The sequence below is a fragment of the Triticum aestivum genome, chromosome 7A (genome assembly GCF_018294505.1).
Source record: "Triticum aestivum cultivar Chinese Spring chromosome 7A, IWGSC CS RefSeq v2.1, whole genome shotgun sequence".
Classification (NCBI taxonomy): Eukaryota; Viridiplantae; Streptophyta; class Magnoliopsida; order Poales; family Poaceae; genus Triticum; species Triticum aestivum.
This window is the reverse complement of record NC_057812.1, coordinates 537,585,130-537,604,413: the sequence shown is the minus strand read 5'-3', so window position 1 is coordinate 537,604,413 and position 19,284 is coordinate 537,585,130. Positions and strand designations below refer to the sequence as shown.

Genomic DNA, 19,284 nt, shown 5'->3' with positions numbered 1-19,284 from the left:
TCATATAATTTACTTATGGTGGCCTACTTTATAGTTTATATATATGTTTATTCAGCTCATAGGTTGGACTCCACTTATACTGTAGAAATGAAGAACATTGCTAAGAAAGAGGGTGTGGCAGCTCGGCTGGTTGGAAAGATGGAAGCATACCAACCTCTTTGCTCGGTTAAGGATAGGAGCGCTCTCTGGTGCATGGCAATGCAAACCCTTTATTGATTTTATGAATCACTTGGTTCATTTATCGAATTTAAAGTCAAAAGTCTGCAGTTTCTAGATGCATATATCATAGCTACAGGCTACCTGTGTCTCTGGAATTTAACCACCTAAATTTTTAAAAAGTCGATTTTCACTATATACAATCGATGTATACATGAGAAAACACAAATTGCTGTTGAACTCATAGAAAAATATTGAAGTGCGTATGTGATCATGAGCTCTACATTAGCTATCAAATTTTGATCAGGAAGATGCCAAGAAATTCTTGAATCACTGGACATAGTTCTTGGGGTATCTCTTGAGGTTATCCTTGTAGTGTACGAAGTACAACCCGAATCTTGAGGTGTATCCAGCGGTCCACTCCCAATTGTCGAGGAGAGACCACACAAAATACCCACGAACATCACAGCCGTCCGTCCTGCAGAAATTACAGTATCAAAGATTAACTGATCCGTGGATAGCAAAAGAAGCTTTGACTGGTCAAGGGAAGGTAAAATTATGTTAGCATATTATGGAATCAGCTACATTTGTGAGGTAGTCATTGTGGTAGTTGATCCTTTTTGTGTCCTTGAGGAGACCGGCGTATCTGAGAATGGGATCATCTGAACATGTTATCCTGGTCGTAGGTCCATCTCTTGGGATCCAGGCTAGTGGGTCCATCTGAGCATATACGAGTCCGCCGGGCGCATTTATGAAAACTAGGTAATGGCAAGGAGCCGAGCCGTTTGACGTGTGCATGCCGTCTGTTCCGAGATAAGCGTCGTCATTATTGCATGCAAGCGAGCACCAAACGACGGGCCACGTGATGTTTCGGGCGACATGCAATCATCCCCAGCTCGGACACAAACTAACCTCTCCATTGCGCAGTTTGTTTTGGGCACGCATAAATCATATTAATCCAACGCGTCTGCGCCTGCCATGGATCTAAAGAACATCTACACCTGGGGCACCTAAACTTTTCCCAAACGCCCAAACCGACAGCCCTGTCGTGAAGCACCGATCCAGCGGAATGCTTTATATACAGCCTAAATATGAAGCGGATACAGAGCGGTCTATGTGAGTTGCCCCAGCATGGCCCACGCGTGCCCCATAAATATCCTCATCCGGAAAACCCTAGTCTGCAGTTGATGTGCACTGGGACCCGATCTTTCGATGAGAGAGGATAACTACGATTTTGGGTGGGACTTGACCCTCACGATCCGGCTACCAACCGTACAGGAAGAACCGTACACGACTGATATCCACGGCAATCGCTGAACCAACTATTGGGGAACGTAGTAATTTCAAAAAATTTCCTACGCACACGCAAGATGATGGTGATGCATAGCAACGAGAGGGGAGAGTGTTGTCTACGTACCCTCGTAGACCGAAGCGGAAGCGTTGACGCAACGTAGAGGAAGTAGTCGTACGTCTTCCCGGTTCAACCGATCCAAGCACCGTTACTCCGGCACCTCCGAGTTCTTGGCACACGTTCAGCTCGATGACGCTCCCCGGGCTCCGATCCAACAAAGCTTCAGGAAGGAGTTCCGTCAGCACGACGGTGTGGTGACGATCTTGATGTTCAACCGTCGCAGGGCTTCGCCTAAGCACCGCTACAATATGACCGAGGTGGAATATGGTGGAGGGGGGCACCGCACACGGCTAAGGAACGATCACGAAGATCAACTTGTGTGTTCTAGGGTGCCCCCTGCCCCCGTATATAAAGGAGCCAAGGGGAGGGGGCGGCCGGCCAAGGAGGGCGCGCCAAGGGGGAGTCCTACTCCCACCGGGAGTAGGACTCCCTTCTTTCCTAGTTGGAGAAGGAGAAGTGGGAAAGAGGAGGAAGAGGGAAAGGAAAGGGGGGCGCTGCCCCCCTCTCCTTGTCCTATTCGGACTAGGGAGGGGAGGGGCGCGCGGCCACCTCTTGCCTCCTTTCCTCTTCTCCCTTAGGGCCCATGTAGGCCCAATAACCCCCGGGGGGTTCCGGTAACCCCCCGGTACCCGGTAAAATCCCGATTTCACCCGGAACGATTCCGATATCCAAATATAGGCTTCCAATATATCGATTTTTATGTCTCGACCATTTCGAGACTCCTCGTCATGTCCATGATCACATCCGGGACTCTGAATAACTTTCGGTACATCAAAACACATAAACTCATAATGAAACTGTCATCGTAACGTTAAGCGTGCGGACCCTACGGTTCGAGAACAATGTAGACATGACCGAGACACGTCTCCGGTCAATAACCAATAGCGGAACCTGGATGCTCATATTGGTTCCTACATATTGTACGAAGATCTTTATCGGTCAGACCGCATAACAACATATGTTGTTCCCTTTGTCATCGGTATGTTACTTGCCCGAGATTCGATCGTCGGTATCTCAATACCTAGCTCAATCTCGTTACCAGCAAGTCTCTTTACTCGTTCCGTAATACATCATCTCACAACTAACTCATTAGTTGCAATGCTTGCAAGGCTTATGTGATGTGTATTACCGAGAGGGCCCAGAGATACCTCTCCGACAATCGGAGTGACAAATCCTAATCTCGAAATACGCCAACCCAACAAGTACCTTCGGAGACACCTGTAGAGCACCTTTATAATCACCCAGTTACATTGTGACGTTTGGTGGCACACAAAGTGTTCCTCCGGTAAACGGGAGTTGCATAATCTCATAGTCATAGGAACATGTATAAGTCATGAAGAAAGCAATAGCAACATACTAAACGATCGGGTGCTAAGCTAATGGAATGAGTCATGTCAATCAGATCATTCACCTAATGATGTGACCCCGTTAATCAAATAACAACTCTTTGTCCATGGTTAGGAAACATAACCATCTTTGATTAACGAGCTAGTCAAGTAGAGGCATACTAGTGACACTCTGTTTGTCTATGTATTCACACATGTATTATGTTTCCGGTTAATACAATTCTAGCATGAATAATAAACATTTATCATGATATAAGGAAATAAATAATAACTTTATTATTGCCTTTAGGGCATATTTCCTTCAGTCTCCCACTTGCACTAGAGTCAATAATCTAGTTCACATCGCCATGTGATCTAACATCAATTTTTCACATCTTTATGTGGTTAACACCCATAGTTCACATCGATATGTGATCAACACCCAAGGGTTTACTAGAGTCAGTAATCTAGTCCACATAGCTATGTGATTAACACCCAAAGAGTACTAAGGTGTGATCATGTTTTGCTTGTGAGATAATTTTAGTCAACGGGTCTGTCATAATCAGATCCGTAAGTATTTTGCAAATATCTATGTCAACAATGCTATGCACGGAGCTACTCTAGCTAATTGCTCCCACTTTCAATATGTATCTAGATCGAGACTTAGAGTCATCCAGATCTGTGTCAAAGCTTGCATCGACGTAACTCTTTATGACTAACCTGTTGTCACCACCATAATTGAGAAATATTTCCTTATTCCACTAAGGATAATTTTGACCGCTGTCCAGTGATCTACTCCTAGATCACTATTGTACTCCCTTGCCAAAAACAGTGTAGGGTATACAATAGGTACACAACATGACATACTTTATAGAACCTATGATTGAGGCATAGGGAATGACTTCCACTCTCTTTCTATCTTCTGCCGTGGTCGGGTTTTGAGTCTTACTCAATTTCACACCTTGTTACACACGCAATAACTCTTTCTTTGATTGTTCCATTTTGAACTACTTCAAAATCTTGTCAAGGTATGTACTCATTGAAAAAACTTATCAAGCGTCTTGATCTATCTCTATAGATCTTGATGCTCAATATGTAAGCAGCTTCACCGAGGTCTTTCTTTGAAAAACTTCTTTCAAAAAACTCCTTGCCATACCTTGATGGTTGAAACGTAGTTGCCGATGACCACGACCATTGTGGTGGTTGACCATTTGTTCGTCTTCGGTGTCACCAGAATAATCCTCGTAGTTGTCCCCATGTTGTTCAACGCGGGGAGGAATTTGTTGGTGCTGGTTTATGGTGACGGCATCAGTGACAGTAGTTGGGTGTTGTGGATGACCCATGGGCACACGCCGAGCTCGCGAAATAGGGCAACACCTGCAGAGCTGCGAGGATCAACGTTGGTGTTGACGCGGGGTGCAACCTGCAACTCATCCAGACGTGACAAGATGTCCTGTAGATGTGTGTTGGCAACACCCTCTGCATCCTCGATGGCCTTGAGCCTCTCTTCGGCCGCAATTTGGGCACCCTCAAGTTGGGCGAGACGCTCGCTGGTGACTTTCACATCTGCGGTGAGGCCCTCAAGTGTGGGTTGTTCCTGGGCCATTGTTAGAGAAAGAGAGAGAAAAAACACAGTGTATAATCCCTATCAACTAGTAGGACGTGGTGGAGAAAATTCGCTCACACTCAAGCTTAGTATCAAATTCTTACTTGTTCTTATCAATGCAACAGGTGGTGATCGGCGCGTTGGTGTTGGCTTCAAACTACCAATGGAGATTGAATGGAGCGATAACCAGGAATCAGTAAAGCCGGGACCTGTACTTATTGGTAGAAAAAAGTGTAGCTTGGCAAAGGCTTCTCAACTCACAATATTAATGGCACAATTTAGCAAAAAGCAATGCAAGTTGAATAATTGCTCAAACTCCTAGCTAGTGCTGGCAGTCGACTAGTAAGAGATAAAACAATCTAAGCCCAGATACTGAATCAAGTGAATGGAAAGTGATGAAAGTATGATAGCTCTAAATAGCTAGGTATAAGTGAGGTATAAACACAGTGTATGACAACACTCGAAAATAGATGATAGACAAAGTTGCGAGCAAGTAGCAGCAAAAATAATGTCCAGGGTAGCAAACAGAACAAAGTAGTCCAAAAGAGATGAGCCGGCCTGATCTTTTTTTTCAACTTTTTTTTCTTTTTTTTCCTTTGTTTTTTTTGCTTTTTTTGCTGTTTTTTTTTCAGGCCGGTTTCTAGCAGAAGATACGTAGGACACAATTTGGAGTAACAAGGACGTAGATTCTTGTTTGTTGGAACTTGTGCTACTAGAGCTTAAATACTGCTAGCTAACCACCAGATAAAATAAGGCACAGTTCTCACGGTGATGCTTACCGGCATGCAAGATCGGAAAGAAAATTAAGGGAACAATACACGTCGGGAAGACAAACACGTGAAAACGGAAACAAACACCGGATAAAAGAAAAGATTAAACAAATAGATTGGCGTGCGTGAATAGACGGACACGCAAACAACAGGAGAAAGTAAGACGTGACGTGTGGTGCGGGATTGTGGCTTTACTGCTGCGCGTGTCACGCAAAGAAAAGGCGAGGAATCCGGTAGCAAAGAAACAAGAATTGAGACACAATCGGATGCAATCAGCTCCTTTTTTTGGATTTTTTTATAGACAACTAATTGGCGGAACAGAATATTACATTGGAGAAAAGAAGGATTGATCTAGTAGATATTTTTTCCCAAACTAATCTAAACCAGCACTAATAACAGGATGAATGCAACCAAAAATTCAACAAAGCAAATACCAGATGCAAATTGCTAAAGGCTAAAAACGATAGGTGCAGCGGATGAACTAATCTAATTTTTTTGGCTTTTTTGTGGGTTGTAGGACTGAAAAATAATCTAACCTAATAAAACTGTAAATCTCTCACCGATGAACCTGAAAACTGATACCACTTGATGTGCACTGGGACCCGATCTTTCGATGAGAGAGGATAACTACGATTTTGGGTGGGACTTGACCCTCACGATCCAGCTACCAACCGTACAGGAAGAACCGTACACGACTGATATCCACGGCAATCGCTGAACCAACTCCACGGCGTTATCGACCGAGCCAATGGCGCGATCGACCTATCCACGAAGGATTTTTCCTGCAAGCAAATCAAAGAACATGCAAGAAAATAATAGCCAAGCAATCTCAAAATTGCGAATGTGCTAGATGGAATTAATCTCACAAGATGGGGTTCCGATAGGTTGTCTTGACGGTCGCACTAGCCGCTACGAGCAAAGACAAATAAAAGTAGCAATATAGCTAAACTTCTCTAAACAAAACCCGAATCTAAACCCTAACAGTAGCTAGCTATTTATTAAAGCCGTCCACCGCCTTCGGATGTTGATGCGATAGGTCTTGGTGAATACGTCCAAACGATGAGACGGCCCATACGGAGGCGTGCACAGCAGGCCGGACTAGTTTATTCCCTGGCCCAAAGTTGCTCTCCCAACGCACAAAAAAATAAGGTCTTGGACCCACGTGCGTGGCTGGTTTGGATCCTAGGAGCAAAGTCCAAAACTTGTGTGGTCTTGCGCACTTGGACGTTATGGACCACGTTGCATGCATGTTGGATGAATTGGTGGGAAACACGTTCATGCAATTACTTTTTCTTCTTGTGAACGAGCATGCATCTCCATCTTTCATCTCTAGAGCATCTCTTGTTGACTCTCTGGTCCATTCGTTTCTGGGTACAAATAAATCACAACATGAGTGTAATATCATAGTTCTATTTATTAAATAATATATCCAAAAAAACGAAAGTACCTGGTTAATAAATTGCCATGTAATATTCATAGACGTTTCTAAGATAGCTATGTGCACATCAGCAGTCAACCAGGACTCCACTTTAGTCCCCTCTCTGTCCACTCCACTTTCAATCCCCTCCGAACCCAACGATGGCCAGCGACCGAAGTAGCGCTGCCTCCGGTGGGGAATCCGGCTCCGACGATGATGTGGAGGAAGTCGCCCTCCGCATCGCGTTGAGGCGTTCGCAGTTCGACCAAGGAAGATCCAGCAGCGGCGGATCTACTTCATCAGCGCCTGGCGCCCGTCGACGTCGTCGGCCCGTCCCGCGCAGCGCTCCGCTCCTTAAGGTACGCCCCCACCACCACCCTCTGCTCCGGAATTGGTACCCGGCCACCACTGGGGCCTCGTGCCCGCACCGGAGCCGGCACATCCAAGGACGCCCGAGGCGCGAGCAACTCGGCACGAGCGGCATCAGGCGTGGGAGAGGGCGGCGGCGGGGGAGGCGTTGTGTGCGCACCGGTCGATCCTGATGTCGCGCTCCTCCGCCGCAAGAATGCCAATGCGCTCCGACTCGCCATCAAGTTGTCGGAGCGTGAGGTAAACAAGGAGGCGACGGCGAAGGCGTAGGCGGCCTGTCATGCAAAGGAGCAAGATCGCCTGCTTCGTATATTCTCGGGCAAAAGGTGCAACTCCGACTCCGACCTGATGGACGGCTCCAGCTTCGACGACGACGCACCTACACACGCCCGACGCCTACATGACAGAGGGGCATAACCGCGTCGAGGGCTGGATGGTGAAGGGGCCGGCGAGGAAATGATGATTTCTTTCATCCTTCCCTATTTTATTGACATTTTATCCATGTTCTAAGTATTTGTATTATGAATTTGCATTGTCCGTCGATGAACATTTGATGAACTATGTGCTTTTGTCCGGCGATACAATGATGATCGGGCTAGTTGATCATGTTTTATACTTTACACATTGTGTTGCATGGGTTGAATGACTTCGGGGTTCCGGATATGAGGGATGCGGATTTGGAAGCCAACATATGAGGCGTGCCAGGTGAGTGCCCGGACGCGCCTGGACATTTGAGAGGCCGGATTTGCAAGTCTGGCTGTAGATGCTCTAACTTAGAGCTCAATTATGGAACCCGGCCTTGACCCCGAGCCCCTGATTCAGAGCATCATCGTGTAGGGAAAAAAAGTGCGTCAAGTACATCGCACTAGATAATGCTCATTAGCATAAATTTCGAACCATTTCATAGATAGTTCCATTTCATAACTAAAGGGAGTGCGCCCATCTTACAGAAGCCGGTCGATACTGACTAACACACTGACGATACAGACCAAAAGGGTACGACACCAACGATTAGATGCAGTAGGGGGCGAATACAATATGCATCTGTTGATATCCTACATCGAGATCACTTGAAAAGAACGAACAAAGAAAAGGAAGGAGTCCGGGCATGGGTGCCATGGTCAAATCAATCAAACGAAGTGACTCTTAATTAAGCCGGCCATAATAGGGAGGGACGCGACATTAATTATTCCAAAGAAAAGGAAAGGAGCCTGGTGCCTGCCATGGATGGCTAAATGGTAAATGTCTACCTAATTTAAGGAAGCTTAAAAAGAAAAGGAAGAAACCGAGGTGGTGACATGGCTAAATTCAATCGAACATAAAATGACTATTAATTAAGCCATAATAGAAAGAGGTGATGAATATAGATTGGACCGACACCTTCTCATATGTTTTTTCTTTAATTTTCCACCTTCTCATATGTTATTGGTGAGGCGTGCATACCTCCTGATCAATTGCACTCCAAATTAGAACGTTCCACAAAATGAATACAATTAGAACGCCATAAAAAGTGTTCTCACGTTTTAATTTTTGTGTCAGTTTTAATGTCTTCTAACTTTTGGAAAATCTTATTCAATTTTTTAAAATCCTTCATGCATCTTAAAATGTTTGTGTAACTTTATTAAGAAACTGTTCATGTATGGGAATAATATTTATATAATTTAAAACATATTCGCCCTTTTCTCGAAAAATCATGTAATTCTAAAAAGTGTTCATGTGCTTAAAAATATATTCGTAATTTAAAAAATACCCATGCCCTTTAAGATATTCCATGTGATTTAAAAGGTGGTTGTGCTCCAAAAAGAATGTTGATGCATTTTGAAAAATAAATATGAAATTTTAAAGTCAATGGGCGTATGAGGGACTAGACGTAGACAATACCTCGGGAAGGGTGGCATTCATGCCCCATCTCGATGAGATTAGGTAAAACAACATTAAACATTCACTTGCAACGGCGTAGTTTAGTGAGAGATGTGAGTGTGGTGGCCGAGATCATCACCTTTGGATTGACCATATTTGCATGCATTCCAAGTTTGACCATCGGTGAGGGTGGGAAGGAGGATAAACAACAACATAAATGAGATACTATATTCAAATAGATAACATGCACCACTGAATTGGTCTTGAGTCATGCTTATTGTGCTAGAAGTATGTGATTTTTTTTCTCCCGCTGTAACGGGCACGTTTGCTAGTAGATTCTAATATGGTGACCATCAAGTTGGCGCCCTATCAGCGGGATGGCAGCAGCCATGACTTGATATGGCCGCCCCATAGAGCTATCTGCGTGAAGATCTGCTGGCTCGTGCGCGTCCAGCCTGATTGATGCCCGGTGCTGGTGAGCAGTAGGTGGTTTGGGGCTTGCGATCGACCTGTGCGGCGGGATTCACGCATCCACGCACTGCTTGATGCATGGGCGCCGGCGGCAACTGAGCTATTCGACGGGCAAAGATCATCCTACCCAAAAAAAAGGAAAGACCTCGACCTGCGTGAGATCACCTACGGGAGAAAAAAACATGAACCCTAGATGCATCAAGGTGATTTCTGATAGGGTGCTTACGTTGTAATCCACGCACTATGAGAACGAACCGGAGGCGGACATGGCTCCCGATCTGGCAGCGGCGGCGGGGATGGATTAGTGAAGAGGGTGCGGGTCGTACTTATCCACCTACCGACGGGCAGGTCGCCGTTCGCTGCGTCTGTCCCCATACAGCGGAACAGTTTGGCTCAGAAAAACAACTGATCCATCCATACTCCACCCGGTTGATCGTCAATTTAATGCGTGGGTCCTCCCCAACAATAATTTAGCAATACGGGTAACGCATCCGGGAAGAAATACAGAAAACGTGTGCATCCCGATGTGGCCCAACTGACTAGATTTCAGGATCAGCTGTGCTCACGACCAGAAACGAATTTTCGGTCCTTGAGGGCCTTCTTGAGGGAGATCTATTGCTGTAATCCATCCCTGAAACAAGGGAGTTACTTTAATGTTATGTCGAATGCACATTAGTTACACTTGATTGAAAACATGCACATCCTTTTCCTTTGTTATGTTCAAAAACTTTGAATATGTTTTTTCTGTCTCTTTGCAGTGTTGTAATATTCAGATGTAGCAAATCATATTGTGCATATACTGATATACTTGCCATTTTCAGCGATGTAGACTGTCGGAGGTGTTGTATCTATCATTGACATAGTTCATGAGGCTCCTCATGCTGCCAGGCACAATGTACAACCATATCGAATTGGCTTGCACGTATGGAGGCTAACAAGAGCAATATTCAGTCATGATGCCTGCAGTACCGCTCAAAAAAAAAAGTCATGATGCCTGCAGTTAATTTTCAGAAATCCAAATGCAAAATTTTTACAACAAAAAATTGTCAGTCTGCATGTTGCTAATGTGATGGTTATTTTATTGCCAATTGGCTTCCCATTTCTGAAAGCTGACAATGTACACATGAGTATGAAGTTAGATTTAAAAAAAATCAAGATACATGAGGGGTAGGAACTGAACTTACGGAGGCTGATGGATCCGCTGTCTGCCAAGGTATCATTCAGCAAGTATTTGATGATAGTGGTATGGTCTTCCTTTGTGTACCATCCTAGCTGAAACTCTTGTGCTCTCTTGGTGGCCTCAACGTCAGCTGTGGAGTTTGAGATAGGCTCGTACCATATCACATCCAATGACATCCCCACCTCTCCATTCTGCTCTGCCTGCATAATGTTGATGCACAGAAACTCAGTCTTCTATTGTTCATTTCAAACTATATTTTAACTTCAGGCCCAAGGGGAAATCACATCAAGGGTGTCTGACCTTGTACTTCTTCCTGTAGATGTCTGAAACTGTGGTGTGAGCGAGGATGATGTTGTCAGCGACAATGTATTATGCAAAAAAGAATTTATGCAGGATACCAACACCCCCCTGCATGCATGCATATCATCCTAGGATTTTTTTTTAAATCACCGAATTATCCCTGTTCATTTGTCCACTAGTTGGTGTATGTACTTATGTATACACGAATAGCAACTGAATTTGTTACTTCCTCCGTCCCATAATATAAGAACGTTTTTCAAAACATTCTTGTATTATGGGACGGAGGGAGTACAAGATTATTAATGGCAGGTGCAAGCTGGAGATTTACAACATTTAGACATATGAACCTCAAGCTGGAAATTGTTTCTCAAAAAAATAAGGGACAGGAAATTGGCCGACATACTCGTAGTTCTCTCAGCCATGCATTTCAAACTGCTTTTTTTAGAAAATTCAAACTACTAGTCTGTAATTACAGGAGGAGAAGGGAAGGCACAGGGCCCAACGGAGGAGGAGAATCGCGGGCTGTACTGCCATGGGCTCTCAGTTTGGGCCCAAACCAGCAGCGCGTGTACGTGCTGGTGGCACCGGCGGGACAGCAGACGAGGAAGGAAGGAAGCAAGCAGGCAGGTTTAGTACCACATCGCCCACGGAGGAGGAGCGCTGAGGGCGGATGGCTACAAAACGAGACCTGCCTCAGCGTTGCAACTCATACCTTTCTCGGCCTTTTGGCTAAGATCAAGTGTAGTATCTGTTCTTATCAGTTTAATATCTGATATGTGGGCCATGTGTCCACAACGATATTAAATTTATTTTTTGTGGGGGTGGGCCCACCACAGTAGCTTGCTGCTGGGGCCCACACGCGTCGCCTGGGCGTTGCACTGCTGCCCTGGCCCGGCGCTCCCCAACCAAATCAAGCAAACTTTTGAAGTCTGTTAAGTTCGGTTTATGCCATTACTTCCAATGGAAGCTACTGTACTTTATTCTGAACTTTAAAGGGTATTCTGAAGGTGTATCTCAAACCGTGTTGGGTTTTGCAGTAGCCCGTAGAGATCTTCAGGTATTCAGACCCTGAAACTCCCGGTGAAATCCGTTGCATCAAAATTGCCACACGTGAATTTCATTCTTGCTAGAGGTTGTTGGGACAAGTACATCATGGTTGATTTATCTATTGTATGGAGTGACAGCAAAGACAGAACCGTACAATAATTGTATATGTCCCATTCCTCCGAGAACTGGGACGAGAACACCACCCACCCGAAGAGAAAGAGAGGGAGCTATGGCTGTGGAGGAAGAGGGCCGGAAAGGAATCCCATCTCTCCTCTCCTCCGGGGACGGGGAGGAGAACATCGCCTCCAACATCACCCAGGTGACAGATTGTCTCCCCTCCTCATCTTCTGCTCCGAAACAAGGTTTATGGTGTCTCAGTCTTGGACTGTTTTCTTGGATGTGGATGTGCGTGGGCTCCATTGTCAATCTCGGTGAAGATTCGCTTATTCCACTGTTTTTAGGCACAAGAGGGTTATATTTCTTGCATAAGTAGAGGATTTCGGGAGAGTTCTTGACAGGGAATAGCCAGTTAGGCACAGGTCTTGCTTGGTAGGGATCAGGAGGCCTGCATTTAAATCATTTATTTACTTATATGGTGGCCTACTTTGTATTTTTGTTCAGCTCATAGGGTGGACTCCACTAATAGAAATGAAGAACATTGCTAAGAAAGACGGCGTCGAAGCGCGGTTGGTTGGAAAGATGGAAGCGTACCAACCCCTTTGCTCAGTTAAGGACAGGAGCGCTCTCCGGTGCGCGCCAATGCAACCCTTTGTTGATTTTATGACTCACTTGGTTCATTTCTTGAATTTATAAGTCGCGGTGTGCAGTTCCTAGATGCATATACATCTAGCTACAGCCTACAGGCTACCTGTGTCTCTGGAATTTAACCACCTAAATGACTGTGATGATGCTCCTATTTTTGCAGTGAAAAGAAAAGAACTGTAAACTATTTCTTTACCAGAGTGCGTGCAATTTTGTCTGCAGGATGATTGAAGATGCAGAGGAGAAGGGCTTGATTTCACCTGGTGTTACGACACTAATCGAGCCAACAAGCGGAAATCAAGGAATTGGAATGGTGTTCATCGCTATTCAGAAAGGCTACCGGTTTATTGCTGTTATGCCTGCAAAATATTCACTTGACAAACAGATGCTACTGAGATTTTTGGGTGCTGAACTTATCTTAACAGGTGAGAACCAGGATCCCCCCCCTAGAAACGGTCACAAACTCACAGATACTTTGAGTGTCCCTTGTATGCCGGCGGGGAAATTGCTCTTCCATCATCTAACCAAATAGTACTCCCTCTGTAAACTAATATAAGAACGTTTAGATCACTATTTTAGTGATCTAAATTCTCTTATATTAATTTACAGAGGGAGTAGTACTTAAAGTGTCTAAATATTTTTCGATGAATCTTTACTGCAGATCCTGCAAATGGGTTTAAAGGAATGATTGGCAAGGTAGAGGAGCTGATGAAGACTATACCAAATTCTCATTGTCTTAATCAAGTCACCAATCCAGCAAACCCAGATGCACACTTCAAATGGACTGGTACTTATATCTGAAATGTCATCTTTTACAAATTACAACTGTCTTTAGTTACCGACTATGACTCTTTTATATTTTCAATACATTCTTGGGCAACAGTTTACTCCATTATCATTTTTTGGAACAAACTTCAGGACCCGAGATATGGAAGGACACAGCAGGCAAAGTGGATATGTTTGTGGCCGCTGTTGGCTCAGGAGGCACACTGACAGGTGTAGGAAAGTACCTGAAGATGAAAAATCCATCCATAAAGATAGTGTGTGTGGAACCTTCAGAAAGCGCTGTAATTTCAGGTAATCCCTTAACCACACTATGTGGTGCTAGTTTCAACTTCTTGTAATGGACTTCCAACCAATCAGAACCATCAATGAATAAGTGCAGATGAACAGAAACATTCAGGATGTGCAATAGTAACCAGAGACATTGCTGTTTGATCCTGTGTTCAGGAGGCTCACCGGGGTCACACAAGATTCAGGGCACGGGGCCAGGGTTCATACCGGAGGTTCTCGACACGTCGGTCATCGACGAGGTCGTGACGGTGAGCACGGAGGAGGCCATGGTGATGGCGAGGAGGCTGGCGAGGGAGGAGGGCCTGCTTGTCGGCATATCCTCGGGTGCAAACGTCGCTGCTTGCATCAAGGTAAACTTACTGTTGATGTCCAGCAGGTTACATACACTATCATCTTTGCTGGCTGTGTTAGTTCTGATTTCGCGAGTCTCTGGCAGATTGCGGCGAGAGAAGGGAACGAGGGCAAGATGATTGTTACCATATTCCCCAGCGCTGGCGAGAGATACATGAACTCTGATCTCTTTGCGCTTGTTAGGGAGGAATGTGAGAATATGACTTTTTGATGTCATGGGCAGCTCTCATTAAGTAGAATGGGTGCTATTTTTCATGTGTTCGTAAGTGTCAGCAGAAGGTACAGTGAATCCTCTGTTCTTGCTTTTCAAAAAACAGAGCATGCCTTTGCTTGTTTGAATACATGTGGTCGGATACAGGCTAATTGAATGGAAGAAATCATATGCTGATCTTCATAAGGGCACTCTTATCTTTTCTTGTCCGGCTCAATAATTATCTATAAGGGCTCGGTGCCGGAGCTCCCTTGCTTGCAGCAGAGGTGGCGGAGCACGGAGCAGCGGCCCGGCGCGTGGATCCCGCTGTCGTAGCCCTGCACCGCCACCGTGTGTGGCTCGTTGAAGGTGATCCAACGCTTCACCCTGTCCCCAAACGCTTTGAAACACGTCTCCGCGTATGCCGCGTAGTCGTTGCTGCATCGGCAGTTTGCATGTTTGGGTTGTTAGACCACCATTGCAGTTAGACCCAAGAAAAAGTTGCTCCAAATCAAGGTGCCTACGGTACACACATTATCTGCCTGTCAAGCAATCCATTGTACTTGTCTTCCAGGGCCTGGGGAAGGTCCCAGTGGTAGAGGGTTACATACGGCTTAATCCCTGAAAGAAAAATACCAGTTCACCTTGTTAGTATGGTCATAACTAATTTGGAATCAGCAGTTATTTTCGATAAAACTTCGACACTGGTCAATAATGTTTTGATCTTCAGATTGTATAAAAATTCACCTTTTGCTAGGAGTGCATCAATGACCTTGTTGTAGTGGTTGATGCCTGCTGGGTTGACCTCACCGGCGCCATCTGGACATAAAAAACACACACAAGGCTATTACTGTTAGTGTGCTGATATGTTAATTTATTTCTCCATAATTTGACAACCCTGTCTATCAGTCAAATTATCAAGGGGCGCAGAAAACTTGTATTAATAATGCATACTTGGGAGAATCCGAGACCATGCAATTGAGAATCTGTAGGCATCCAATCCCATATCTGCCATGAGCTGAATGTCCTCCTGAAGTAGTTAGTTGTTTCAAGGACCATGAGTATATTGTACAACGTGTGCATAATTAAACGCTCATGTTCATATTCGGCGGCACATTCTACGAAATATTATGTATCATCTTGATGCGCTAATCTATAGTGCCTATATTTCCAAAAAGGAGAAACCTGAAAACGGTGGTAGTGGTCAACAGCAACATCGGCATTGCTGAAGTCAAGGATCTTCCCTACATAGGAGAAAAAGGTATTTGTAAGAAGATTGTATCACCATCTTGAATCATAATATGACTGCTAATTTTAGTGGCCAAGGTTAGTCCCATTGCTGAGTAAATACATATTCGGTCATCAGACCTCATGAGCGACCACTCCCCAGTTAATCTATGGTATACTTTCATGTGCCAACAATGCTTCTATTCCACTGAAAAAAATGTTCTATCACAAAACAAAACAATTGTTTATGTTACCAAATGTGTGTGCGAATTTGTCCCAAATTGTAGGTCCTCTTCCATCCACATTGACGGCTCCCTCGTACTACCAACAGAAAAAACATGATTTCAGAAAAAAAATATATACCATAATATATATGCTTATTACTCTAAGAATATTTACACAAAATTTACTCATAGTTGGATTAATACATTGCGTAAGAAAACTAGAGAAGATCCTGGTGCACACCACAGGTCCCCACCTTTTCGATTAAAAAAAAGGTCATCTTCCCAAAACTGAGAGAGAACCCCCGCCTCTCCATCGAGTGATGCACATTGACCATGTTTAGTCTTTTTTTTTTCAGAATACAATGTTTAGTGTGTTATGTTTTTTCTTCTTCGAATGGTGGGGTGGGGTGGGGGGGGGGGGAGTAATCTGGCCTCTTCATCATGCGATGCACACAGCCATGTTTTGTGTGTTATGTAGTGCGTGCATGTATTGTTGCTGAGTTCATATTGTGTTCAAGACGGACCGATCAAGCTATTATTCAAGTTCTATGGTAGACTGATTTGTCGAAGCATAATATGAAATATGTACTCTAAAAGATAAAGATGATGAGTCAGTGAGTCATGAGTCAGCTTCTTCCAGTTTGTTCATCCAAGACAACTTAGCTATGATTTTACCTCAAAGGGGTCACTTTGCAATCAAGTCGCACTCAGGGGCATATGTGGCTTCCAACCTTTTCTTCTTTTCTTCTGGAGACCATTCCTTTTCAGTGCACCACGTCAATTATACTCCCTCCATTCGGAATTACTCGTCCAAGAAATGAATGTATTTAGATGTATTTTAGTTATAGATACATTCATTTTTTTGACGAGTAATTCCGAATGGAGGGAGTACTATTTAATGGGTACGTTTGGCTAATTATTGGATAGTATTATCAAAGTTTAATTCCTAGGTTCCTGCAAAACACTTGGTCACTTGCGCAAGAGTAATTCACCATGCCTCTCATAAAGAGATTGCAAATGTTAGTGAAGTTCCTACTTGCTTTGAGCAGATAATTCTTGTTTCTAGTCCATGTCGTTAATTAGCGTGTACAAAATTCTAACTCCTGTTTATGCATTGCCTACAACACTGGTCCTTGCGCGCATGTGACAACGCAGCGCCACTGCAAGGTTACTTGCAAAGTAGTCCTAACAATCATGTGTTGCTCATGCACAATCTTCAAATCCAACTCCTATGAGCTTTTATAGAAGTTATCCAGCCTCGGATGTCAACATCCAAACGGGGTGCAAGTGTAACTACCATTCTTGACACTTGAGGGCGTGCATGGACAATGGAGATTTTGTTTGTTGAGAAGTCATCATATTTTATTTTTCAAAGGAGGCATCGACTGTAAACTTTACTAAAAAGACAAATATGAGCACGGGCATATACAAGAGGAGGAGAGAAGGGTGCATGAAACAGCAGCACATGACCCACAAGTCCACAACAAAAAGATAAAAAAGATCATATGCACCAAAATAAGAACGAATGAACTAGCATGGTAAATAAGATAAACCATATTACAATCGGAGAAGATTGATCGTATACAAACAGATCCCATACCACAGAGAAGACAAGGGACGCTCAATCGATTATGTGAAAAGAACACACTAGCCAATTAAGTAACAATAGTGTACATATATAGCTTTATTTAGAATCAGTGAAAGAATTTCACAAAAAATAGAGTTAATCATGCAGAATTAAACCAATTGAGAATTATTACTACCTGGTAGGCGGAGGCGGCTGTGCCGAAGACGAAGCCCTTGGGGAAGCTCCCTCTGGTCAGATTACCATTCCCACTCCCTCTCGTCTGCGCGTTGCATCCCTGCTGCGTCGCCGACGCGGCCAACCACACCACAAGCAGCGGCGTCGCCACGCATTGCCACTTGCATGCCATCCTCTTCCCCGCGCGCGAGCGAGCGAGAGAGAGCGCGTGCGACACAGAGACTTATATATGCATGCTGTGTGAGCTAGTAGATGGCATGTATGTTGCTTACAGGGAGAGAAGTCTCGTGTTGCTTACAAGGAGAGAAGAGTCCCCAAGAGTCTGATGTTTGATATATGTGTGGAAAGTTGGTTAGGAGGGCCAAAGAAGCTAGCAAACCCATTAAGCAAAGTGTGGGGGCAACAAACACTCTCCTAAGCAAGAGGAATGTTTCAGAGACGATGAGTTGCTGTTGCTGAAATGCATACGATCTAGTTAATGCCAGTTGGTGTAGTTGGACGAGTAGATGGATAGATATATATACGTGTTGATATGCACATGTATTTATCCGTTAGTGTACTGTTGGCATCCCTTGCAAGGAAGGATCTGGTTTGAAGGCATGGTGGAGGAACGTACGTACAGTACTGTGTGTTGCCTTGGATTGCGCTTTGTTGTTGCTTTCTGGGCTAGTTGGTGGCCAGACAAGAAGAGAAGCGAAGAGGATGCAGGAAAGATAGGTAAGACAAGTTGGTAGACTGAACGCAACACACTCGTACTCGATTTGGCATGCGCAGTACGAGCAAATACTCTCATCATTTTGTGGCTTGTATGTAGTATCCATGTCTTTTCGATCTGTCGGTAAATCAGCCGTCCAATGACGCATCAACAAAACCTCAGGTTTTCGTTGTTTTCCGAGCTATGGCCTACTTCTTTTACTTCTCTCGATTTTTTTTTGCCGTCTCATCAGGCTAGGGTAAAGGTGACAACTCTATCGTCGCCAACTCTTGTATAATTTTGCCATTTTGGGGGGCTATGGCCAAATTTACTTGGCCTCTGGATAGACTAGTCATCTAATGAGCTGTGGGATCATGGTCACGGATCTATTTTTGTGTGCTATACCATGGGATTTTTTTTATCTTTCGAAAATTTAGCCGAGTATTTGTGGGGGTTGCACCACATGCATTGCCACAACAACATCCTTATGATCTTGCTATGGCTTACTTTGCCTGGAAATATGTTATTGGAAATCGATCGTCTGCTCCTTTGGAGCCCATCAGTGACTATATGATCTTGCTAGGACAGTTTATCTTCTTTTTACTAGCAAAGTAGAAGTTATATATGCAACTCCCTCCGTCGCATAATATAAGAGCGTTTCTGACATTATACTAGTGTAAAAAACGCTCTTATATTATGGGACGAAGGGAGCGAAAATTCATTGGAGTGGTCGTCCTCGCATGCTCCTGGTATCTGTGTTCGCTCGTTTCTTTCGGGATAAGAGCAGGAGATGTATTGGTCAGGTATGCATCCCGTATATTAGGTACAATTAAACCGGGTTGGGCCCATCAGGCAACCGCGTAGCGCCGTGCCATTTGGAACCGAACAGAGACGCCGTAACCAGCCTATACCGTATCACGCAGGGAAAGACGGCACATTACGTGCGCCTCCCGGACGGCGGCACCCCCTAGTGGATGGGGTTGAGCGCTGGTTGGAGATTATCGTACGGTACAAGTAGTCATGATTGGAAAATACATCAATAATCTTGCCGCACCACGTAACAGAGCCACGGATGGTCGTTACATTAC

General features: G+C 44.5%; 1 protein-coding gene, 1 long non-coding RNA gene, 1 other non-coding gene and 1 pseudogene across 3 annotated transcripts; 2 read left to right on the top strand and 2 right to left on the bottom strand.

Moving 5' to 3' along the window:
* Positions 1 to 459: 459 nt before the first annotated feature.
* Positions 460 to 17,796, bottom strand: LOC123148014 (beta-glucosidase 34-like; annotated as a pseudogene).
* On the bottom strand, positions 9,138 to 9,782 carry LOC123148018 (uncharacterized). Its single transcript, XR_006473587.1, has 2 exons — positions 9,612 to 9,782; positions 9,138 to 9,508 (listed from the first exon to the last, which is right to left on the bottom strand). It is a non-coding gene; the product is annotated as an uncharacterized lncRNA (long non-coding RNA).
* Positions 11,574 to 11,770, top strand: LOC123155055 (U2 spliceosomal RNA). Its single transcript, XR_006477185.1, has one exon. It is a non-coding gene; the product is annotated as a U2 spliceosomal RNA (small nuclear RNA).
* LOC123148016 (cysteine synthase) lies at positions 11,577 to 14,493 on the top strand. The gene is made up of 7 exons (XM_044567370.1): positions 11,577 to 12,231; positions 12,534 to 12,661; positions 12,897 to 13,099; positions 13,336 to 13,461; positions 13,593 to 13,751; positions 13,905 to 14,098; positions 14,185 to 14,493. The coding sequence occupies exons 1-7, from the start codon at positions 12,142 to 12,144 to the stop codon at positions 14,308 to 14,310; spliced, it is 1,026 nt and encodes a 341-aa protein (XP_044423305.1). The 5' UTR covers positions 11,577 to 12,141; the 3' UTR covers positions 14,311 to 14,493.
* Positions 17,797 to 19,284: the final 1,488 nt, after the last annotated feature.

Excerpts from the sequence above, each read along its gene's own strand:
- LOC123148016 (XM_044567370.1), top strand. The coding sequence starts at position 12,142 with ATGGCTGTGGAGGAAGAGGGCCGGAAAGGAATCCCATCTCTCCTCTCC. Across the intron at positions 12,232-12,533 it reads TCGCCTCCAACATCACCCAG|CTCATAGGGTGGACTCCACT; the intron begins GTGACAGATTGT and ends ATTTTTGTTCAG. Across the intron at positions 14,099-14,184 it reads ACGTCGCTGCTTGCATCAAG|ATTGCGGCGAGAGAAGGGAA; the intron begins GTAAACTTACTG and ends AGTCTCTGGCAG.